This window comes from Sebastes umbrosus, chromosome 5 (genome assembly GCF_015220745.1).
Source record: "Sebastes umbrosus isolate fSebUmb1 chromosome 5, fSebUmb1.pri, whole genome shotgun sequence".
Classification (NCBI taxonomy): Eukaryota; Metazoa; Chordata; class Actinopteri; order Perciformes; family Sebastidae; genus Sebastes; species Sebastes umbrosus.
The window spans coordinates 8,848,482-8,875,327 of NC_051273.1; the positions used below are offsets into that span (position 1 = coordinate 8,848,482).

Sequence of the window (26,846 nt, forward strand, 5' to 3'; positions counted from 1 at the left end):
CCACGTGTACCAGGTGCCACTCCACTACAGTATGATGCCTATTGTTACACATACACACACTTTTTTTTTGTGTGTGTTTTGGAACAGTAGAACAGTTTGGACTCCCCTCTTAGTCATGCTTCCTTTTTGTATCTGTTTCTGCACCTCCATTTATTCCTTTGTCTTTCAACTACCCTCCAGGGAGTAGAGAGAGATCGCTGCAGAAAGCTAAAGTTGGTACTTCATTACCGGCTTACATTAAAGATTTAAGCTTCAAGGCTACAGGTTCTGCTGTGAGACAAAGAGGAAAGAGACAGCGAGAATAGAAAATAGAGAGAGACTGACAGAGAGAGAAAGAGGGATGTAAAGACTTTAAGAGGCATTTAACTAAAATTGCGGTTGTAATCTATAGTCTAGTCAGTGAATTATATCCGATAACAACAAATCAACTCAGTATAAACATAGTATTGAGGTCAAATAAAGTGAAAACATGAAAACCTATTTCAACTATTTCATTTTTATCTAGCAGGACAGCTACAGAATATACAATAGGCCAAAAGTATGTGGACACTGTCGACATTTGTAACAACTTATTTTCAAGCAGAAAAAGTAACTCTGATGAAATCACTGTACGACGGCGTATTAGAGATGCAAGGTAATATTCAGAGAAAAAAATAATAATTTCTGAGATTAAAGTCGTAAATTTACGGGAAAAATAACATCATATAATATAAATATAAAGTCATACATTTGAGAGAATGTGCTTTGACCATTAGTTCATCCTTTTTCACTGAGTGAAAGTTGGCAGTGATAATGCAACAAGAAGCAGCAACAAATGCAGGGACGTAGGAGACTGCTAGAAAGTAAATATGGATGTAAAAAAATGCATTATTGCAAACGTTTTATGAGTTATGAATTACATTAAAAACGTTTGTTATGCCTTAAGGATGCGTTTTGGTGTATAACACTGAATGTAAATATACTTATTATTTAACCACTTTACATTGCTTTGGTCTTGGTTCAAGAACTATTACCTTCTCCATGTTGTAGATAATGCAAGCTGTAAGTTACAGCTGTACCAAAGAGGAGGTGCAGGTTTGCTATGAGACACGCTGAACATCATGTTTAACATTAATGATATGGTTACAAGGCAATTTCATTACAGTGTATATCCATCTGCCTCGAGATCAGAGCCAGCCGAAAGGGCAGCACTCTCGCATATCATTTTATACCCACGTGACTGGCTGGAGGACCAGGAGTGAAGTGCAGATCCCTTAAGTAATCTCTTGAGACTGCTTGTACATGTACTTGAGTAACATTTCATTAAATACAACACAAGTTATATTTACTTGATACATTTCATTAACAGGTATGTTTCTTTCTCGACTGCCTCTCTCTGTTTGCAGCTGGATTGCACTGCTTGTGATGTGAGAGCCGTGACTGAAGCTCGCTAAGTGGTAATTATCTATGGTGTGTGGATAATCTGTGTGGTTCCTTATGGGTAATGTAGTCCGGTCACGTTCCCCTGGCTAAGATCGCACTAGAGGGCAGAGTCGCTTGGCTCTTTGATCATAACAAGGCAGCTGAGAAATGTCCTGATTTACCCTGCCTTGATCAAATGAAGCTCCTTTTACTGAGAAGACTGATGACCACCCACATTAGAAGCTAGTCGATGATGTCTGGACATGAGCGTGTGCAACGGTGTGTATGTACATCCATGTATGCCTGAGGTGGTGATATAACTAATGAGTGTCTGGGCATGTATGAAGAGAAGCAGAGACTAAGGATCTTACCGCACTCCTTCATAGGTTCGTCAGACCAGTCCTTGCAGTCTTTCACATTGTCACACACCTTGCTGCTGTCGATACACTCTCCGTTCTTACAGCGGAACTTTCTCTGCCCGTCACACTTTGTAACTGTGGTGGAGACAAAACACAATACAGAGTTAGAGGTCAGGTTTTTACTAACCGAACTACATCTCTTTTCAGCCATGAACACGCAATGTTCAGGAACTTAAGTAGATCAACCAGTGCTTAATAAATAATTAGTTATACCTACCTACAGTATAAATAAAGATATAAATATAGAGAAGCCCATAGGTAAGGATGCACCCGATTTGACTGTTATCAGGCCATTAAATGTGCATTATTAGGGGCCTACTATGCTGTAAAAGTGAAAGCGAAACTTAAGCAAAACGTTTTAACATGTTGTAAAACTGAATGAAACGTTACGTTTTGAACAAAAACAAAAAGGCTTCTTTAGGTTTAGGCAAACAAAAACACTTAGGTTTAGGGGAAAACATTGTGTTTTGGCTTAAAATAACTACGTTGCAAAAGTAAAAGGCAAACATAACGCATGTTGTTGGTTTCACACTTGATGCGATCCCTGGTCTCCTGGGTGAAAACCCTGTGTTTTGTGTCCCATCCATCGCCCCTGAACTCAACCCCATATGGAGTTTGCATGACTTCTGCTTTTGCTCCTGTCCTAATTACTACAGTCGCTAGAGGTCGCTGTTGTGTTCTTTTATACCTTCTTTTGTGATCGCCCATGTGAATCGATGATAAAACCTAATAAAGGGTGTAGTAGGCCCCTAATGACCCACACTTATAACCACTAATAACGCAGATTTAATGGCCTGATAATTGTCTAATCGGCTGGAAATTCTATCGAGCATAACATTTTTTCAAAGACGATTATTTATTGAAGGTAAGGTTCAACTTCATTTAACCTTGGTTTGCAACAGTGATTCAAAACTGGCTCATTTTATACAGAATGTGATAGTTATTGGTAAGATTTTCAAGAGTTTGCTGTGATTTGCAAGAATCGGAAATAACTGCAAACTGTCACAAATGATAAGAAAAATGGTGTTTTAATGATTGCAACATCACAAAATTGGAGGGAGTGAAAACTATTTTCCAATAAGTGTCACCGCAGAATGTTTCATATGAGCCCTGGTTTGTGATTGAAACACAAACAGACACAGCTGTGCAGTACATGACAGCTTCTCACAAATAAAATTGCATGTACAGGTGCACTCACTGTACTGTGCCTTTTTTTGGAAACTGTGAAGAGTAAAACATCAATTTCAGATACACAGCTGCACTTCAAAACACTGGCATCGAGATCAAGTTCACTGCCACGCAGAGTGTCTGATGATGTCCTTCTGTGTATCACAATATGTAAACTCAAGCTGATGTGTACGCCGTATGCAGTGAGTGGTTGAGTAAAAACATCACTGTCACTTGTTTGCAAAGGAGAAGCACGCCAACCTCTTTCCACAATCACGTTTCACTGTGAACACTTCTTGTTTACTTCAAAGACCAGACTCATTTGAATAATTTGACATTGTGGCATCTTACACTCTCATTCCTCTATGTCTTTGTTGCTTGAGCAATGCAAAATTTACTTCTTTAAAGTTTCTCATGGGGCAGATTAGACTAGTGCAGCCAACTGCAGCCATCTGTGCTACTCTCTGCTACATCCCCTGTGAATCTTGTTAGTAGTTTTATAATTGGATAGATTTTTAGGGTGAACCGAGTATGACAAAGGACTAAAAAATGCATGAAGCTGAAGATTTGCAACAGAGATTACATTTGTAAGGGCTCGCATTGCCACTTTTCTTTGCAGTACAATATGAATCTTACAACATTCAGATGGAAAAGCCAAATTTGACATTAAGTGCATAAGTGAAAATTAATATAATAGAGGTGTGTAGGAAGTTATTTGCACACTGAACGGCCCGTACTCGTCTGACACTTACCGTTGATGCAGCCAGCTTCATCACTGTAGTCCGGACAGTCGTGAACTTTATTACACTGTTTGGTGCCGTGGATACAAGATCCATCACCACACTGGAACTCATCAGGTCGACATGTAAGCAGGGCTGTGGGGACAAAACACATACATTAGCTGACCTGTTACATTATTGTTACAGGGAAAATATCATCTATTGGTCTCATCCATGAGAAGATACAAAGCTCATAACGCAGAGAGCATTTTCAAAAGAACACACAGTCTCTGATGGAGAGATAAACCCTCCAAAACACGAATTCAACTTTCATTCTAATTTAAGTTATGTCCCTGTAAAGGTGAAGACAACACACACAAAAACGCAAAAACAACAACATCCAACCCATCATTTCTCTTCCTCAACTGTATCTATGAAGATGTGTATGTGTACGGCATCTGTTTTCCTTCTTTAATCAGGCCAACTTGAAGTGCATTCCAATCCAACAGTAATCAGTCATACGCAACTCTTACCTGCACAGAAAAAGCCCCGATGGAAATGAAAACCAGGCAGGTGTTCATTCACTGTCTGAGGAAAACCCACAACCAGTGACCTATTGAGTGTGTGTGTATGTGCAAGTGTATACGGGCGTTTGTTTGTGCTCGCTCTAACGGCGAGGGCAGGTTTATTTAACTCATTCATCTTTTTAACTGGCTGTTTAATTATTCATGTGTTGTGTTTTGGACTGGCTCTGCCAAGGGAACGGAGGCAGACATGATCAATGGCTGTGGAGGCCACAGAAATGCGCGGCAACACAATCACTGTATCAGGAAATGTGGAATAAAACACAGCCACACACACACTGTTTCGCACCAAGTGAGCACAAATGTACACATCCTGTAGGTGAGCGCACACAGAGACGCATCAAACGACCACACCGAAATGCATGTACGCAGCAAGACGTGTGCGCATTTACATGAACACACAGATAAGCTGACTCAGACTTCTAAGGCTCAAACCAAAAAACTAAAGATAAACACATATTAATGCTAAAATCAGCAAAGTGTGGAAGGCATGATCCTGTGCCATCACAAAATGTGCTGATTCTCTCAGCCAAATGATTGGGATCTGAGCTCAGCTAATTATGATGAATCCCCAGGAATAGTAATAATAATGGATTGCCATCTGCAGATATGTTGGCAGGAGGGAAAGGAGAGAACCAACTAAAGATACGATTTGACCATTTCTCATTTACATTAACCTCCTGTCACCCTTCTCGCAGTCACTTGTCTCAGCATGTCTGTGAAATAACACAGGATTATTGAGACAGATGTTTCAAATAAGATGGGAGATAATAACCAGGGAACGGGTCTGTGGGAATGAGCAAAGCTTGACGGAAACAGAGGAGGAGGAGGAGGAGGAGGGAACAAACTGGAGATGTGCAATGATTCTCACATTTCTAATTTACACTGAAATGTTGCACCTCCCTACGCTGAGCTCTGCTCTCTCATTTACATTACGCAGACATCTAAAACTATTACATCTTGTTTGACACAAACCTCCGACCGCCCACTTTTATTCACAATGTGATGAGCATGCACACGGACCCAATCGAATACATATAATAGTACACATGCAGCTGCTGTCTCATCATATCTGTGAAGTAGTGAACATGGTTATTGAGACAGATGACTCCACTGGCACATGTAGACAAGGCAACACCACTTCACTCGCTGTCACTCTGTCAGAAGTCATCACTGTTCAATTATGTTCCTGGGTTTGTTTTTGTTTTTGTGTGTAGACCCACTGTGTATATTTTATTCACGGCGTTATTCCCAAATAGAACCCTTAATCATAGACCTGGAAAACTTAATTATATCTTACTTTAGCAAGCTAGCAAGCAAACAAACCGGTTGCAGCTTTTTAGAATGGATATAATTTGGTAGTGAGGCTAACAAGATAGGCTACTTGATTAGCTTAATTTAGCCGAAACTTAAAAGGTAAAAATGCTTAAGCTTGTCACAAGTAAGGATAGTTTGGGTGTTTTGAAGTTTTTTAAGCTATGTTTAGAATATTTTCTGTTTAATCTGCTGTCAGAACTGAAGCCGTTATCTATGTTCTCGCTAAAGCCACCAGACTCCGTTGACAAAAACTGTAATTTTACCTCGCAGACCACTGAGGTTACTGGTCTACAGCTGCTTCTATTGGTTTGTTTGTTTCTGTTATTGAGTGACTTTGGTGAATCTGAACTAACCAATATCACACAATAACAGAAACAACCTAACCGATCGAGGCAGCGGTAGACCAACTCCCGTGTTCTGCAAGGTAAAATGACTGTTTTTTGGTTGCTATGGCAGAAGCATAGATAACGGCTTCAGTCGGAATCATAGACTGTATAGTCACCCAAGCTACCCATTAATAGCCATCTATCAATGTCACATAGTTAACAATAAGTAGAAGCAAAAATAAAGAGATAATGACCAGGACAGCCTACTCTTGTTAAAATTAGCATATTTGAGTTAATTTCAGGTTGCATTAAAAAATCTCGAAGACCCATGAATAACTGTTATATAGTTCTGGAAAACATTCGTCTTTTATCATCCGTCCAGAAAAGATGAAGAAAGAATAAAGATTCAATGACGAGATATGTTTGATTGTAAGATTCTTCCCTAAATACTATGACTGTGATGCTCATTTGCATATTGTTTTTAACCTTATTGTCATATTATATTCACGGCAAAACCTATCCCATCATGCAGTACTTACCTACATACTTATTTGGACCTCAAAGTCAATACACAGTAATGACTTTGTGAGATTGTGTCTGGAGAGATGGGAGGGTTTTGAAGTGCAAAGGTCTATACATTGTCACAGCTGCTTGTGTATGGCAATTCACTTTTAGAGTGACTACGTCATTCTGGAGTGCCTTTAAGTACCAAACCCTCATGATTGTATGATTATTTCATTATTTGCATTTGTATGTGCATGAAAATCTGCATATACTGTATGTGTGTATGTGTAAGCACAGGTATGATCGCTATGTAAACGTGTGTCTGTTAAAACACTTGCTTCTGCCTGAGTCTTGTTAAAGTGTGTGTGTGTACGCGTGTGTTATGTTGTGGCAGCGCGGCGTGCTTGTATCATGTCGTATGTGCGAGGCTGCTGTCATCTCCCTGAGTGGTGAGTGGGAGTGTGAAGAGGAGACCAGATGGGGGGTCTTGCTTGATGAAGGACCTTCACCTCCCACGCATGCACGCACACACTCGCACAACAAACGCATATGGTCAAACACACTCAGAAGTTCTCCTTCTGCTTTCCACAGATCACATGGTTGCATGGCAACACACTCATGGATCATCAAGTTAGCACTGATCCTCCTTCAGTCATTTGGTGGCACCACGAGATTTGTCTCGCAGTCTTTCTTCACAGTACACGGCATGTCAGCCTTTGAAGTATATTCCCTCAACAGGGGTGAGCCACACACAGAGCCATTGTTTCACAACACTACATGCATTATTGTTGGTATGCATTTATCGCCTTCTAAAAGCCTACGGCTGGTATTAACTTTTTACATTTATCATGAAATTTATATTAAAAAAACAACCCAAAACAATGAATTTACCCTCCAAACAAGTACAGTGTGTAGTCTTTGTGCCATGGAATAGATACGTTACATAAAAGAACCATTACGTTGCAATTGGATGACATAACCCTTCATTACAATGAACACTGCAAATGTAAAGCTGAGTCCCTGAGCATGTGCAGGGATGTCAGGGCTACTCTGTGGAGACTGAATATGCAGTCATTGAGCTATTTCAGACTAAAACTACACTATGTTTGTTTTAATTAAAGAATATGTCAATGGACTCATGTTTTTTTGGACAATACCATTGGAGTTCTATGGCACGGGGATTATTCTGTGGCTACACAGAAAATGATTGCTGAATACGTTTGGTCTCTTCAGGGTTTCTTGATAATAATTAAAATGACAGCAGCATTATCCCTTAGAAGTCCATTCAGTTACACACTCATTAACTCACCTATTCATCCTCTCCCACTCATCAGTCCATCCACATAAATACAATATATACACAGATGACTTACGACAGTTTGCTTCATCCGATTTATCTTTGCAGTCTGCGTCTCCGTCGCACTTCCAGTTCATGTGGACACACTCCCCGCTCCCACACTGGAACTCGCCCACCGGGCAGCGAGGCTTCTGGGGCTCCGTCCTCCGGCTGCAGCGCTCCATGGACTCGTCCGACTTGTCCTTGCAGTCCGGGTCGCCGTCGCAACTCCACAAGGCGGGGATGCACTCCGAGTCGTTGCAACGGAACTCGTGCTGGCCGCAGGTGGGGGCCGTGCACTTCTCCTCGTCGCTGGCGTCCCCGCAGTCGTCGTCGCCGTCGCACACGAAGATCGGCGCCACACACTTCCCATTGCGGCACGCGAAATCTTTGGAGGGGCAGGCCTTGGCATCTACAGGACGGAGGGGACAGGTGGATGAAAAATAGAGGTTATCATTTTAAGAGACAACGTTTCTTTCATTTTATTATCATGATTGATTATCAGGGCTGTTAATTGATTAAAATATTTAATCATGATTAATCACATGATTGTCCATAGTTAATCACGATTAATCGCAAATTAATCACACATTTTTTATCTGTTCAAAATGTACCTTAAAGAGATACTTTTCTCAAGTATTTAATACTCTTATTAACACGGGAGTGGACACATATGCTTTCTTTATGCAAATGTATATATATATATGTATTATTGGAAATCAATTAACAACACATAACAAGTATTAATATATTCCAGAAACCGTCACAGGTACTGCATTTCGCATACAAAATTATGCTCAAATCATAACATGGCAAACTGCAGCCCAACAGGCAACAACAGCTGTCAGTGTGTCAGTGTGCTGACTTGACTATGACTTTCCCCAAACTGCATGTGATTATCATAAAGTGAGCATGTCTGTAAAGGGGAGACTCGTGGGTACCCATAGAACCCATTTTTGTTCACATATCTTATGGTCAGAGGTCAAGGGACCCCTTTGAAAATGGCTTTGTCATTTTTTTCTCGCCAAAATTCAATGTAAGTTTGAAGCGTTATTTAACCTCCTTCCCAACAAGCTAGTATGACATAATCGGTACCAATGGATTGCTTAGGTTTTCTAGTTTCCTATGACGCCAGTATCTTCACTAGCTGGCTTTAAAACTGAGCCTGCTACAACCTAAAAATCGCAAGTTGCGTTAATGCATTAAAGAAATTAGTGGCATGAAAACAAATTGCTGTTAACACGTTATTATGTTAACTTTGACAGCCCTATTGATTATACTGTATATAATCTACTATAAATCTCATTACAGAATGTCTTGAAAATGGAATTTAAGAAACTCAATTGAGCAGTCAAATAAAGCCATCCACTTGAGCTCAGTCTGGAGGCAGACGTCACTGCACGTTGGAGCCGATGAGAGAAAACGTGAGCCAGAGGACAGATAACTTATCACTGCATATATTCTAACTCCATAGGGAAGTAGGAATATATGCAGCAATATGTCTTTCTCTCCCTCTCTGGAGATGGAATGAAAGACGGCGTTGTTAAAATTTAGAGCTAATGAAGAGAGGGCAATTCCTCATTTGCTCTGCAGTCTTCGCTGTTTGGTGAGAGTAAAAGAAGGAGTTTGATCTAAAGTCAAACCGCTGACTGTGCCTATGGAGCTGAGGAGCACCTCTTTAAAGCAAACATTCCTTGAAGTAAGACAGAGAAAAGTGTAGCAGGTGGAGGAGCAAAGAGAGCATATGCAGTAATTGTTAAAGTAAACAGAGATAAAGAGCACAGGCAAACTTGCCTCATGGGAAAAAGCCCATATTATGCATTATTAAACATAAATAAACATGGTCTCAACTGCAACCACAAAAAATCCCAACTCTTTAAACAATGAATGCGACCACTATTACACTGAAACACACACGATAAACGTAACATTGTACCATTATAAAAGCACAAGGTCGAGAGCATATGTGCAGCAGAAGTCCAGCGTGTGGAAGCAGGTGTATAATGAGCCGAGTGGGTCCACAGCTGCAGGTGCCTGCCGCAGTGCAGAACCCCCCACCCCCCCCCCCCCCCCCCCCCCCCCCTCCACGACTGTTTATGTGTGTGGGAATGTTTGTAGAGAAAATACCTGTGGAGACTGTGTGTTTGGATGTGTTTATTTGGTCTCCTGCATCATCGTAAGACTTCTGGGAAATGATGAAACTATGACGATTCAACTTTTCATGCATCTCTGAGGGCGTGTTGTTGTGTGTTTTGCTGGCAAACTGCGTGTTTCCTCTTCGCCGTATCCCAACAGTGACAGTATCTAATTCCAGTCAGATTGGACAAATCAATTTGAATCATGTATTTTGCTAAAAAAAACACACTTGTCCTTTGATGTAACTCTCTACTCTGGGCGACCGACATAACCGCTTCACTCTCTCTCTCCTCTACCTACCCACACAGTGCGCCGAAGGGACTCATTATGATAATAGGCTATTGGATTCCCTGCTAGCTATTACTGCTAGCATGCTAATCATCCCCACTCAGATCTAAGTAATTTAATTAACATGAGCACGTAAACAACATCAGCAGCATCCCGGCAGACGCTCAGGTGGTTTGGGGGTCACGCCGGGTGTTTTGTGCAAACAAATACTGAGCAAAGTTATAAAGTGATTATTTTAGAAACTTTCCGTGCAAACAGCAAGAGGCTTTATGGAAATCATAAACATATTTTTGCTTCATCCCTGAAGGTGATGATGTGTTGCTATAGTCAGACTAAACACCTTTTGTTTTTTATGCTTAAAAGAGTTTTTCATTAAAGCAGAAAGCCTGGTCAGCCAGGTGTGTTGGCTATAAACAGCGTGGCTGGGATAAGAAGCTTGTTAGTATGGTTCCCACTGGGACACTGAGCCACAGATAAAGATAGTGCGCTCTCGATTGCTTTATTTCCGCTACGGGAACAGGCAGGTGGCTCGCAGTTCATCGAATTTAAGTCTCATGGATAAAAACAACTTTAGCTTGAGTTTGAAATTCAGGGCAACAAAAGGCTGTATTAAAGCCATTCTTCCGCAACATCTTACCAGAGATACTAGAGGTTTGGGAAGGCATCTATTCTTCTTTCCCACATCCCTGAATCCCTGGATCCCAACACATTTCAGCTATTTCCTTTGTTTCTGTCACTCTGATAACAGAATACAGTATATACATAGGTAAAGAAAAGTCATATTGTGACAAGAAACTCCTTTTTCAACAATAACACTTTGTATTTATGGTACTTTTAATGTTTTGGCATATCATTCTGATTGATTCTTGGCATAATTCATTAATAGCACAACCAGGTCCAGGCTCATGACTTTAAACCTGATCCTGAGGAGGAAATCAATGTCAATTATGTTAAAAGCCCTTTTTTTTTTTTCTTTCTTTCTTTACAAATCAGTGGCACTGTGTAATAGTAAGTTTTCTGAATTTTTTTTTCTGGGGATTCAGTTTGTAAAAACACCACACCAATTCGACCTAATTCACAATAGGCCTTATCTATAAATGGTGAGAAGAGCAAATTTGTACGTAAATGAATGTTCCTGACCATTCGTATTGCTTTCCGCAGTACCTTGTATTATCTTGAATAGGTAAACCAGCCATTTCAAAGAAATATATTTGATAAATCACAACTTCGTTTTTTTTGCATTTGTTATTGAAAACATACACATGTTAAATACTTTATAAATAAGACCAAATAAATGCATTTAGGTGGAGTTAACAGGTTGTTTTTTTCCTCTCATCAATCAAACTAACAGAATGTACGCTAGCCTTTCATATGAGATTCAATGTTATAAGTAGGCTACAATTATCAGAACAATACGAACATTCAGGCTCCGTCATGTGGCACAAAAGTGTAAAGCGGAAATGTTCAATACAAGACTATGGAAGAAATTCTGCAAATTTATTTGGCGACCCTAAAAAAAATGTCCTGCGACCCACCTGTGGGACCCAACCCAGTCTTTGGACTGGTCTAATCAATTGACAAATTGTTAAAACTTTCATAAACAAAATAGACCATTGCTGTTTTTAGTGTCTGCTCTGTTGTATCTGGGATCACTGGTATTGTTACTGAAGTGAAGTATCTTTTAATCGGATCCCATAAACCTGCTGCTTTCTGTTCAGAGAAGATGATGCCACCTGCCCAAGCCCCGCAGTCCTGCCCTCTGTCTCAGTTATTTTTATTTTTCCTGTGGGTTCACTAAACCAGATCAACATATTTAAAGCCTTTCACTTCTTCTATCCACTGCCATTACAGAAACTGTAAAAGTTTTAGTGCTGTTTGTGCTGGAAAAAAAGTATGATCTTCCTGTTTCTGCCATAAAGGACTTTTTCTTGTTAGGTAATCCACAATATTTCCTTTTAAATCAGACAGTTTGCAATGTAAAAATACTGCACAGAAGACTTTAGTTGGGGAAATTTCCCTTATTGGTTCTAAATTAATGACACAATTTACTTGAAATGCTATATTTGACATGTATTAATCCTGGAACTGTTCTGTTCTGGTATTTCCTATTTCCCCTACAGAGCATAGGGTCACTTCCGCTGTGTGTTACCTCAGTCCTTCAATCCGATCACCTGTCTATGTCAAAGCTGACACATGCCAAGAAGACTTTTGATCAATCAGTGAAGGCCGGCGGTCTCTCGGTTAACACCGACCAAAAACCAATCGTCAGAAACAGAGAAGGGGGAGATTGGAGGGGAGACAGAGGCTCAGAGGAGCATATGAGAGGTAGATCCACTGATAGATTTGAGAGTAGAAATGTCCTTTCCCGCCATAAGGGACCCATCCCGAGAACGGAAGGCAGGCAGATTTAATCGCAGATAAAGGCAGAGAGGATAGATGGTCAGATGTGACAGGGAATAGATTGGATTACAGTCAACAAACTCTGTAATTATAATCCATGCTATAATGGAATTCAAAATAAAAGAGTTAGTAACTATAATGAATGTCTCAAACCAAGAGTTGAGAAGAATCATGGTTACTGAGCTGGACACTTCGCTGTTAATTAAACACATCCATCCAATGGATAACTCTACCAATTACAATTTTAAATAGGTAATCAGTAATCTGTAACTGATTACATCTTGACAGTAACCTTCCCCACCTGCAGGTGATTGTGTTTAACTCGGGGTCGAAGCTTTCTATCCATCCATCCCCAGACCCTCCGCTGGACAGCTAATAGATGGAGCAGAGAGATAGGGCACAGCTCATTGACCTTGATCTGAAGGACGACTGAACTCCAGCATAGACTAAAGACGGCAGCTACGCACGCACACACACAGGAAAAGATATGTAATCTCTCCCAAACATACAGGTGGACATTAAAACCCGATCTGTTTGGGCTTAGATACGCATTCAAAGAGAGTGTAGAGAGAGACTACACACAACACACACCTCACTTCAACCCCTCTCTATGAGTCACTGGGTTTAATGTTTCTGGAGCGTGGAATCCAATCAGACTCTGGTCTAACATGTCAGCCACTGAGCCGTGGTGTGGGAGCGAGTACACATGTGCACAAGCATACACACACTTTTCGCCCACGCACATGCACTTGTCACAAACCTCCGTTCACCAGGTGTGCTAGCAGAAAAGCAAGCTGAAGATCACAAGATCAGCACTAACAACCAGACATGGAAATTTACTTCGCAGCAATGTGTAAAATGCTGCATTTAACCGAAACAGAAATGCGTCTGCTCTACAATCAGCTGAAAAACAGACGGTAACAGCTGAAGGCGTTTTAGTGGAGAGTCTAGGCTTAATGGGCTGTATTGTAGACAAGCGACATGTTCATCTACTTTGTGAATTATCAATATGTATGCCTTATCTTTCACACGAGAGCATCAATAAAAAACAAATCCGTGTTGAGCGGAGCATGCCTTGTACTGTCGGATACACAACAAATCACCATTTATATTCATGATGGGAGAAAAAAATTAAATAAAAATCCAAAAGAGGAGGGGAAATTCCTGTTCAATTATTCACCATTTATTAAAATCCCATCCCGAACCGCATCCAACACTTCAGTGCTTGTTTTCATCAGGGCTGTGCAGGATGGGTACCCTGTGCCTCAAAATGTTATTTTCACATTGAGCCGGGCAGCGCACCAGACCGAGGAGTTTCTCATAGTTCTGCTGGTTTGAGGGTAACTTGAGAGTCGTGTTGTTGCATGACCTGTCACTTTGCACACTCCCTTCTCCATTGAAAACCTAACCTGATAAAGCAGGATCCCCCTCACCAAAACAAAGGCAAAATGTCATGTGCTTGGGAAAAAAAAGAAGCTAAATGCCCTTTTCAACATCTTGTATTAACAAAAACAAAGAGGGGGCTGAGCAGAGGAGCGATGGTGATGAATCATGTATTTATATATTTGTACAAATTATTAGAACCTGTACTTTTTGTCAGTTTGGAAGATAATCCTCTTCATGCACAGTGACATCTGACGAATTGAAACTAATGGTGCAATGCAACATTGCTTCCTAAAATAGTAGCGAGCAAGCTCTCGGTCAAATCTCACTACTGATGGCTGACCCACTTCACCACCTCCACACATACTGGAGATTTACAGGAAACACAATGTTTAAGGTAAAATCAGTGTGCAATTACTTGATAACACCTGTTTTTAAGGGTACCAACAAACAAAATTACCCAGTGCAAATTTTACACTGTGTAAAGGTAATGTTGAAATTACTAGGGCTATCTGGAATACCATTTTTTGGGCTTCAAAGCTTCGGTGAGAAATATCAGAAGCTATTCGAAGCTTCACGGAGCAGCATGGCACAGCACGGCGCAGCATGGCGCAGCACGGCGCAGCAGGCTGACATGTTCTTCTGTCTGTTTGTCTCCATCTCCCCCGTTACAGCGCCTGGGACAGTGACGCTGCTGCACTACTGTACACACATGCAGCTCTACACACAACAAACAGTGATATCCGTCTGAGAGTAACTACTACTAATTAATGTTGAATATGAATAATGAATAATGTTGCGGGATTATTCCTTATTTCATGAGGTATTTTGGGAATTATACTTACTATCATTACATACTTAGAGTATATATAAAAAATGGAAAAAAAATTTAAAAACGAAGCATTCGAATAGTGATGTGGAGGTCGAATACCATGGCAACGGTTGAAGCTTCGAAGCATTCAGCCCTAGAAATTACTATCATCTTTCTTGCACTTGACGGCGCTCAGATGTCACACTTACATCTGCATGTATCGAGTCAGTATTTTTAGCACAGTTAGCTAATGTTGCATTTGTTATGTATGAGGCACCATTACCCTTGATATTATTAAAAAGGCAAACCTTCAAGAGAAAGGAGAGCGCCAGAGGCGTTGGCATCCCCGCATCTGTAACATGGTTGTGTGTTGCGCAGGTCTAGAAATGTTAGCCTGCCACTTAGACGGGGACTAAACACTGAGGAGCTGAAGAGGAGGACAAGAGGGAGGAGGAGAGGCAGTTTGAGATCATACTTTTGATGCAACACACTCTGAAGGAGAGGGTGTGTGTATGTGTGTGTGTGTCTGTGTGAAGACAGCCATAGACATCTTGACATGCAGTCTCTCTCCAGGGCTCTCACAAAGTGTTTATCAGTGCTTTGGCAACATTAGACCTTTGAAGCATCAGAGCGGGAGGATGGCAGCGTGCAGACACACAGACATGCATACACACTCATGACCACCACCAGACAGACAGGCCCTGAGCCCTCAGCTCTTCGACTTGCTGTAACATAAATGTGATCCTCTTTTCCTAATGGAATAGATAGACAGACAGAGAGAGAGAGATGGAATTCAGAATAGATTTATCAGTAACTGACAAACAGAAGGCAGCTTCAGAAGAAATTCAACAGCCTGGCCAAATGGGGTTTACGAGGCACAGAGCCGACACTACGTGTTGGGAGCATCGCCGGAAAAAGCGTCATCTAACATGTCAGTAAGAAAATGTGGGGGAAAATGAAGAAATATGATACAAGATGCTGCTCAGACAGAGATATTTACACTTAAATACACACTGCACATTCAATAGAAGCACAAGCGTGTAAGACCAGAACACTTTTATGACTTAACTTGCTTACGTTGACATTATGCTGAATTTTCCTCAGTGAAATCTGCTAACTTCTTAATGAAACAAAGCCAAGTCCTCGGGGATTCAAACGGATGCCTGCTGATGCAGCGAGCAACTGAGCTGATTACTTTGTACGTAACTTGGTTTCCAATCAATTTCACCTAAAGCAGAAAATGCTGAGAGAAAACAAAAGAGAGAAAGGAGATGCAGAAGTAAATATATCTGCGGAGATGAAAGGTGAGCTATAATGTGGTTTTGGATTTGCAATAACCTGCAGCTTCCATCATATCTGTGGGTGTGCATATTTTAGCTGACTATAGTTGTCTCGAGTAGTCTACAAAACTGTTTGGATGCTTCCTGAATGTATCAAAGATGATGGTGTCGGCCGTTGTTGACATGAGCTTTCTTAAAGGTACAGTGTGTAGGATTTGCTGGCATTTAGTAGTGTGGTTGCAGATTGCAACCAACTGAGTACCTCTCCGCTCACTCCTCCCTTTCCAAGACTGTGTTAACGTGAGCCGCCGAGTGCAAAACCGTGGTAACGCCGTTCTCCTCACTCAGAGGCCATCCTTACCATAATAACACTACTTGAGCAGCAACAGAAGTCAGACGGCGGCTGGCGGTACCACGGTTTTGCACTCCGTGAAGAAGACACACTCCCTATGTAGATATGAAGGGCTCATTCTAAGCTAACAAAAACTCGAGAGATACTTAGTTTCAGGTGATTATACATTATTGAAAACTTAGATATGAATATCATATTCCATTTCCACTGAGAGATCTCCCGAAATGTTACACACTGTTCTTTTGAATCAATAATCAGGGATGACACCATGTACTAGATGGTCGCTGGCGATACCTAAATTGCCTAAATTGAGAGAAAATCCAATGGAAAACCCTATTGTTTCATTTTCTGGGTTTAGGGATTTCCCAAGCAACCTCCAGTCTAGCTTCATCAATAAATTGTTCAAACCCTTTATCCGAATCAGGCTCAATCAAGTCTAGACTTACAGCACATTTTGCACTTCTGCTTTCTGACGCCAACGTGCAAGCGCATCACTATATAACTAATAAACTGAACTAGCCTGCACAGTATTTCAACTTCATCTTCCGAATAGAGACTTTCTATGCACCTATGCTGGTTAGATTGTTTTTGCTCAGAGTAAAAAAATGTCAAACTGAGTGTAAAAAGCCACTGAAAATAAGACCTCAATGTAGTGTGACAGTGGAGCCTGGGGAATCCGAGGGAAATGGCAGCTTAGATGAGGAGAAAAATGGCACAAAATTCACTATGAGACTGAAACCCTGATTGGTATACACCAGGGAGAGGCTTTCTCTTAACCACCTTCATGATGAGTGGGGACTGTGGGTATTACACACACACACACGCACACACACACACACACACACACGGTATACTGAATAGCACAATCACACTGCCTTCTGACAGCAGCTTAGACTTGAATATTAACTGCCTCACCAGCAATCACAGATTGAATGTTTTTCTGGATGTGTGCGTGTGCTGGTGGTGTGTGATGAATGTCCCTGTGTGTCTCTATATACATGTAGGTGTGTGTATTGACATAATGTACATTGTGGACGCCACTGGTCAAAAAAACACGTCATATTTCATATCATTTCAGCCATTAAATGTAGAATGTGACATGTCCATCACTCCATCCTTGTGGCTCTACACAGTCTTAAATCTTACCAGTACACCCCCACACATCCCCTCTCATGCACACACAACACACAACACACACACTCTGCATGCCTGTCTGGAGAATAATTGCATTCACTCCGATAATTGTGAGGTAGTAAATCTATGAATACATTAAAAATAGGTCATTGTGATTTAGTGTGATGATTACATCGCCACAATAAACATGTAATCCTGCATTTTACCATGCATGATAATGACATAATTACCATGTGAGATGACCTCATCATGATAGAGTTGTTGTTGTTTTTCATGTTGATCACTCTGCACAGCTAAAACCATATTTCTCCCTCCATATTACAATGTGTTTGTAACTTGTAATAATGGCTATAACTTTACACAAGACATACATTGCCACCAGACAATGCTACAGTATGTTCCACATTTTAGATGGTGCCTGTAATCAGCCTCTAAAAATATCAAACAGAGAATTTATCATTGCAGATAAAAAGTATTATTATATAACATTGATAGTTTTGTTATTGATTTGAAAAAAAAAAAAATCAAAATTCAAAAAAGACAAGGAAATATGAAGAAATGATGAATGAGATTAAAGATTGATAGTAAATATCAGCAGTAAAAAGTGTAGAATCATGAGCAAAATACAGCAATAACAAGTAACGTGTAACGAAGGCTCGTAGAGGCAAAAAAATAATTCTATGTTCGCTGAATAGACTTTTGGTAAAAAGCACACTATAAAACACTACGGGCCCGTGTCCACCAAAGTGTTTTTGCCTAGCTTGAAACGCCAGGTTCTCTTCTGAAAATGCCCAGCTGCGAGCGCTCAAGAGCGCTTTGGAGGCGCAGACATTTTTCAGCTGAGATGCTTTGGTTGTGCTTTGGTTACTACGATACGGAATATCCACAGAAATAAACATGTCGGTACAAAGTAGAGTAGGCTACTTGCTCTGGATGAAGGGAAGGCTGAAGCATGTAGGAAGAGGAAGAGAAAGAGAGGACGGTATTAACATTATATTTCTATCAATATTAATGTCTTCTCCGTTGTTGTTGTTCTTGTTCAGTACTTTAATAGACCTATGTGACGGTTGGTTTTTGAGATATTTGTAACACCCCTTCTCCACTACGACTGCACAGCTGGCGAGCCCAGCGTTTTACCCTAGGTTGAACATTTTTCAAGGCGACCACAAAAAAAAACGCCAAATGTGCAGCACTCAGCGCAGAATAGATGCTCATTGCAAAGAATTAAACAAAACACTGGCCTCAGGAAAAAAAATGCATTGGTGGGCACGACCCCTAATGGGGGATGTTGGCAAAATAATTCTGTTAAAATGAGAATGTGGTCACATTTTAAAGGCATGTGCTTTACGTTTACTAGTTAGCAAGCCTTTACTGGCTAGTTACCAGCTACTAGCTTTAGTACAGTAACTAACAACTAATAGCCATTTAAGTCACAATAATGACAGAAAATCTGTGTAAAAATCCATTGTGGGAGAATTGAGGCTTTAAGAACACTCTGAAGTTGGTGTGTTTATGGGTTAGTGGCCAGGAAAGCAGCAACATTAAAAGATCTTTCCCTCTGACTTTTTTACATTCTGCTGCATCCCCCTTAGGTCGGAGCACAGTTGTGGTTTCACATTGGTCAATTTTGTGTGCGTGTGTGTGTGTGTGCAGGGGAAAGGACGGGGTTTGGGGGGGGTGAAAGAGGAGTGAGTAATGTTTTTCACTGGAAGGAAACGGCGTGCCTGAGTCTGAAGCGAGTGCAGACGCCTCTGGCTGCGCAGCGAGCCTGTTTGTGTGTTGGCGCTCCATTACATTACACCTACGCACACAGTGAGAGCAGTCAGAGGATTATAAATGAAGGAGAACGTAATGGGAAGAAACTCCGAGACAAGAGGCTACCACTCTATGTCTATGTATGCAGGCACCTCTTCTAGAGGAAATGTGGCTGAAGCAAGATAAAAGAGGCAAAACCACTATAAACACAAATGTTCACACACACGCACTCACCTGCTACATACTGTATTTTATTTTTATTTTTTATATATATATATGTGGGTGGACTCTTCTTCGTCCTTTTTGATCTGTTATCAAATAATGGAATAGAGGTTACATTTACTGTAGCCTACAGCGAGCTGGACTAAAGAAGTTTGGATATTGCATGTGTGTAGACGCCTAGAGGAGGGGATGTGCTGGTTTTCATGTTTATGTATATTCATGTGTGTACAGTTTGTGTTTACTTAGGAGGTTTCCAAAGCACTTGAGCTTTCTGCACAGACAAACTTGTATCTTCACGTACAAACACTTAAGACGCACAGCTTTATTTACTCCCCTCCTTCTACTTCCGACCAGAATGACACACACATACACGATGTCTCCCTCTCCTCTGCCCCGCTACAAAACACCAACTAACATATCCCTGGTGGGCATCGATCCAGCAGTCGCCTGTTGTAATGTAACACAGCAGCTCAGGCCGATGTGAAAAGAGCAACAGGTCCCCAGGGCCTGCAGGAGCCTCTCTGACTACTGCCCGTGTCTCTGTGTTTCCTTCTGTCTGTCTGTGGAGCGAGTACTGACTGAAGACTGAGTGAAGTAAAGCAAAGACAGACAGAGAAAGGCACCAAAGAAGATAGCATGTACAAGAGGAGGGAAACAGCCTTGACAGTTGACCAGTCCTTTGAATGGCTATGAAAGACCATCACATTCACACTTACAGTAGATTTTGTGTTGTGTTATGTGTATTGCCTATACCTTTGCTGAGGTGGAAGTCGATCATCTATCTATCTATCTATCTATCTATCTATCTATCTATCTATCTATCTATCTATCTATCTATCTATCTATCTATCTATCTATCTATCTATTCAAAGTTTCCAGATCACTGTGCGTCTTTGAACAGGAGAACCAAACAAAACGTACAAGCAGAACGGTTCCAGACCACGGTTCAAACCTGAGTCTGTTGTAAATTGAAAGTATGAAAACATTTCGTCTCGAAATACAACCTAAGCTGTGTGGACCGTCCCAAATGTAAAATCTTTGTTTTTCTACATTATCTTTAGTATCATTCAAAGTGACCTTTAACATAAATCGAACATCAAAAGTGGTTTATTTTTGTTCATATAATATAACATTTTATTTTAAAAAAGTAATTTTATTGTTTTTTTATTTATAATTTGCTTGTTTGTTTTGATTTTGATGTTAACAATGCAGCTAAGGTCAATTTAAATATACTTTTTTAATGTGTAAAAAGTAGCATTGGTCGAAAAACAAGATTTTGCATAGGGCCCCAAAAAAAAGTTAGGACCGGCCCTGCTAACTGCGCATCCTAAAGTTGGAGGAGCTGCTGGATAAGATGCTCCTGTCATGGGGAGAAGAGCAGCCTGTAGAAGACGAAGAGAGGAGTAAGTCAGTTAATAAGTGGTTAACATTAGTAACATGATTTGAGCTGTTGCAGAGTTTTGACTCATCATAGTTAACATAACGTTATCGTCCGCTGTGGCTGTCATGAGGTCAGAGGCCGGCGGTATGTGCTGCGTGTACGTGCGGGATGATCGATCCAACAAACACACGACTTTCAACCAGGTGTTTGAGACCGGTTGAGCTACGTTTTTGATGTGTTTTTTTCATGACATTTGTCCGTAGACATAGTGACGACGTCCGTACTTATGTGACCTTGTTTCCGGATGTATTGTACCTAGTTTCCGTACTTATTTTAAGCCCAACCATGAGGTTTTTCCTAAACCTAACTAAGTGGCTTTGTTGCCTAAACCTAAGGTAGTGGTTTTGTTCGCCCTTGCTGGTACTACACTTTCATACATGCGTGTAATATTCACGCATTGGCGAGACAAAAAGTGACACTGACGTGCTATCCTCTGGTGGATAGGTGGGTCTATTACACACTTTGCTGTGATAGTGGGATGCACGATTACAGTACTTTCATAGCTCTCTAAGGATAAGAAAAATAGCCTGACTGTGATACATCTAAGCTGACGCTAGCGCCGGGTTAGCACACACAGATGAAAGAATTAGAGAGAGGACGCAGTAAAGACAGAAGAAAAACTATGAGGATAAAAGCACATTAAGAGACTTTCTTTTGTTCCCCAGGTTGCAATGACACAAACGTTTAATTAATATGTGGGGGAATTCATTCCCTCACAATTTAATTAACTCAACCTCTTAATAAACACTCACACACATCTTTTAGTTTCTATTAAAAGGCATGTGTGAGGCAAGAGGATAATCATCTAATCCAAGCGTCTGTTCTCATTTAAGTGTGCGTGATCTTATCAGGTTTGCGGAAATGTAAACTTCTCTGGTGATCAACCTTAAGCACGCTGGATCATTCCTGTTCTCGCTGAATCAGCAGTTCAACAGGCCACACACACACACACACACACACACACTTCAGTACACATGCTGTATTGAAATTTAAAGTCGATTGGTGAGCAGCTACAGCACAGAACACGTTTTAATTATGTTTTGATTTAAAATCTTCACCTAATAGGAAAAGAAAATAACAAAAGGGAGGCCGTTATTAGTCATGTAAGCACCACCTTACCCAAACATAAAACATGAAGTGTTACCTACACACACACACACACACACCCTGAAGCATGCAGACACACAGCTCGCAGCGTGCCTAAACAAACACCGATTTCACATTAACATAAATTAAAGGCTCATAAACTTTCTTCAGAGGCCTCCTCTAAACGTAATAAAGAACCGCTCTTCCTGGATCCATGTTTTATTCAACATTGGGATATGCTCAATTAGCAGCCCTAATTAACGCTTGCTGTTCTCCAATTGTAGCTGCCGAGGGAGGAAAGGAGGGATGGAGGGAGGGTGGAGGAGGAAGGTGGTGGGGAGGATGGAGAGATGGATTGGAAGTGGGTTGGAGGCGAAAGCAGCCGATTTCAAAGATGTTTTACTCGGGGTTAGATGATAGAATTAATGTGTTTGTGGATGGTATAGCGCTGTTCATACACACTTTCTACAATGCAGAGTAAACACCAATTTTATTTTATTTTCTTACCCATTATTTCTGTTGTATTTCCAAAGACCATTCAGAGATGACTGCTTGAATGGTGGCGTGCCGTGCAGAAATGTTGACATTAGCAGAAAGCCCGTCCGGCTGAGCTATTCACACAGTATTCTACGCCCAACTGCTATCAGACTGCTTTGTCACGTAGCTTAGCGTTGTTATCTGTAGATACAAGACTCTTTTCATTTCTTTGTTATGTCTGTAACATCAAGAATGAATCAATTTCCCAAGAATAATAAATGTAACAGCAACAGCATGATTAGGATTTATGCTTCTTCTTCTGTTTTAATAAATACACAGAGCGCAGAATGACAGGAGCGAACGAAAGTAGATTGATACACCTGATACATCATCTCTTTGTTTGTTTTCTCATTTGCAAACATTGGTATTATTATCATTCTTTGTTTGAGCTTCACTGTTGTGCTTTATCAGTGTGAAACTAAATATGATGTTTTTCAGAATAACTCTTGTCATCGAGTAATATTAAGGAAAATCTGACTTACTTTAGTGCATTACTTTTGGTTCATTCAAAGCAGCATTCAAAAAAGAAAGCCATCTGTTTTTTGCAACAACAAAACAAATATATCAGAAAACTGAGCCTATAGGCATAATACAACTTAAGTATCCATTAGGGCCTAAATATTTCGAATAAATGTCTAATTGTGATTATTTCGACTGACATTTCTATTAAGATATGATTTGCGATACTAGAGGGAATGATTTTTACATAATTTTTATTAAAAAACATGATTATGGTGTGATTTTTGCAGGAATCTGTACCAAACTGTAGGCCAGGACATCTCTGCACCATGAGAATATTTCATTTAAAATGGTATTTTGACACACATTTTGCCTTTAACAAATATTACGCCTCCTGCGATTTGAAAATTGCAGTAGGCCATATTGCTATTTTAATAAAATGTTGATTAATTGTGTAACCCTAGTATCCATACAAAGGTGCATAAACATATAAAGTGACGCAATTAAATACTAATACTAATAATTCAATAATTAGTATAACTTAAATTATATTAATAATATACTACATGAGCAGCTGGAGAATTTTTTAAAGATATTTTGATGCTGTTTTTCTTTTTCTGTCTCTGTTTAATATTGTATCAGGAACACTTTTGTAATCCAGTCCATCAGTCTCTCAATTAATCCACCAGTCAATTTAGTTATTAATTATTCATTCACACTCATACATCATTCCTTTCACGCATTCATTTTTTGCACTTTGAACCAAGCTGCACTGACCACTACTTGAACTGAAAGATGGACACAAAACGAATTGCTTTCTGAATTTCCACAACTATATAAAAAACAAATTGGCTTCATATTGAGATCAGACACAACATATATTACTTGTGTGGATAAATATCAGCATGCAGCAAAATCTACCAGATTTGTTACAGTACAAAAAAAATACGACTTAGAAATCTGCTGCTGGCAACATTAACATTGCAGCTAAGGTGGAGCCGTTTGGTACAGCGCCACTGGATGATCAGGAGTGGTAAATACCAACACGTAGCACAAGACCCTTTTTGTCTACAGCTTACTGGGAATTCACTTAAACTTTTAATAAAAAGGAAAAAAAAAAAGACAGAGCTAATGGATCTATTGTGTGGCCTTTGAAGCGGACATTCATGTGTGAACTCAGATAAAGCTGGTCTTTCTCCATGGATCAGATGAACTTAATATTCACCACTACCACCTTCATCGTTAAATGATAGATCAAAAGCTGATCTCTACAGGTTATTATAGCAGCACGACTCCAATAACACACGCGCACATATACAGTCAAAGCGTCAGAAAGGAAATCAATTATCATCAAGAGCCCCATGAAATATTTCACAGCTCTATTAACCACTTTATTTCCCACCACAGCGATAAGGGATAGAGGCTAACACAGGTCAGACACATGAAAGGCTACGATACTGTATGATGTCTGATTGAGTCAACGCAGGGATTAAAAGAGAATAAGAAGTGCAGGTGCCTGTGAGCACTTTTTTTTTTCAGATAGTTTATATTGTACATCAGAGAGAAAGAAAAGGCAGCTCAGGTGACATGACTAACTCAACAGCTGCTGTTGTTTTCATTAGGTCGTGGCCACAAACTCCCTAATGTGATCACTCTGTGTACTAGCGGCCTACACTCTAACAACCTACAGACAGAATGGAGATGAATGGAGGACACAAAGAGAAGCATTCAGAGAAAAGTGTGGAACAACAGCCGAGGGAGCGAATATGAAGAGGAAGTGAAGGGGAGTGAAGACATGTTTCTATCTGTCAAGCAAATTTCAAAACAACTTTTGAAATGTAGAAAAATTGAGATCAATTATAAATGTCATGTGTTTGAATCAGTCGGGTTGAAGCAAATACTCTAAATATGTTTTCTGAATGTCAAAAACATTTATATTAGCAAAACTGGCATCTTTCGAGAGCTGTTTATTATTACGATATTACAACTTTTGCCATGTTAAGGATTGTGCATTATGTTTCCATTGCTATCTATCTTGATTTAAATAAAATCAAGTGTTTCTGACACATGTAAAACTCAATTTAATGTGCTCCTATTTCATTTTATTTAAGTTAAAATAACTGACCCTTTGCTAAGTCCCGCCCCTCGAACGCAGACTGGCCAATCATAGCGTAGCATCGACCAGCTTCGACCAGGGTCTGACAACTATCCGGCTCTGCTCCATAGACTCTCATATAATCGTTTCAGATTTTATTCATTTTCAGGCAGGTTTTATGGATTTTGAGCTATTCATGGTTAAATGTTGTGATGAGGGGCACTCGTGATAGTGATACTCGTTACCCAGAGAGGTTGGAAGGAGATATACCTTTCCAAAATGTTGTGTTTCTACTAGGGCTGTCAAATGGATAATAATGTTTTAACGCAAAAGAAAAAAAATTCAAAATTAGCATCCCTAACAGAGAGATAAAGAAAGTGAAAGAAAAAGAGATGACTAGATGTGAGATGAAAAAAAAACTGCGTAGAGTGGACATGCAATGTGCTTACAAAGTGACAGGTGTGGTGAGCTTCTGATATTTAGCCAATATTCATGGTTTGAAAGGAACACACATTATGGTAAACAGCAAAATAGTATTAAAAATAAATGAGGGTGTTTTTGTAGAAACTTAGATTATCATGCTGCCCCCAGGGTGTTCCAAGTGATGATTGCACTACTTGAAATTAAAATTCATTAAACATTTGGATATAATTTTTTATCTAAATTGCCTCTGCAATCAGTAAAGTTCATTAAAAAATGGTAGTTTCACTTTCACTATTCTACACATCTTTGATTGAGCACATGAGGGAAAGATTGAACAAATTTAACAGCGTCCAGGAGCAATGTGTGTGTCCTTTATTATACATGCATGTGCACGTCCGTACAGTCTGCAGACATGCACTTTGTGCATCGCTTACAGCATGAGAATGTATGAATGTCACAGTGCCTGAGGGATGAAGGCAACATTATGGAAACTGAGATGTATTAGACACATACATACACACGACCTTGTAGTTCTATTCTTATGAGGCCTCTCCCGTGCTACATTCACTCTCTCCTTTTCACTACAACACACCAGAATTACTTCACCTTCACTCCACAAAAATGTAATCACTCCGAAGGTCTGAAAGTCATACAAAGACACCTGCATACAGATGTTTATACAGACATTCAGAAATTGTCTGTACATATCCATTTAAAGTGGTTTCGTTTTCAATCTAACCGAACAAAGGTTTAGCGAAGGGAAAATATTACATGCAATCTATATTCTTAGAAAAATGCTGTGTGTGCATGTGTGTGTGTGTGTGTGACAGGTTTGAAATCAATAATGCTGTGGGCCAGATGTTTACGCTGATGAAAATCAATGCCCTTTTTTAAAGCTTTGATGCCAGCTATGAGGATGTAGGCTAGATAATGTGATGTGAGAGTTGCGCATGATGCAATGTGAGTTCGTGTTTGTTCTCAAAGCTATTCTACAGGTCTCCTTTAACGCAAGCTAAGACGAGCATTTGAGATATCCAATGCTGAAATATGACTTCCAATCTTGCAGAATGATTGAAACCAAGAGAGACAAATGCTGTCTGGTACTTTTTAAAAGACAGCAGTTTGGTTGAAATGTATTGGTTATCTAGAAGGGTAAATGCAGTGTGCATTTTACGATACAAATCTGTGTGAACTTGTTTTTCTTTAATCATGTCTGTTGTTCTGACAACACAACAAAGACGCTGATGTCTGCTACTCCGTGACTAAAGAAT

The 26,846-nt window shown here is 40.1% G+C and overlaps 1 protein-coding gene across 11 annotated transcripts in view; it reads right to left on the minus strand.

Annotated features, from left to right (window-relative positions):
- lrp8 (low density lipoprotein receptor-related protein 8, apolipoprotein e receptor) overlaps positions 1–26,846 on the minus strand; it is a 203,244-nt gene that overhangs the window by 49,976 nt on the left and 126,422 nt on the right. For all 11 annotated transcript variants that reach the window (XR_005206860.1, XM_037769254.1, XM_037769248.1 and 8 more), the window contains exons 5-7: positions 7,811–8,185; positions 3,740–3,862; positions 1,773–1,895 (exon numbers count right to left, since the gene is read on the minus strand). Coding sequence is in view for 10 of the 11 variants with exons in the window: in XM_037769254.1 (XP_037625182.1) it covers positions 1,773–1,895; positions 3,740–3,862; positions 7,811–8,185 (621 nt within the window). In the remaining variant the exon portion in view is untranslated. The remainder of the gene's footprint in view (positions 1–1,772; positions 1,896–3,739; positions 3,863–7,810; positions 8,186–26,846) is intronic.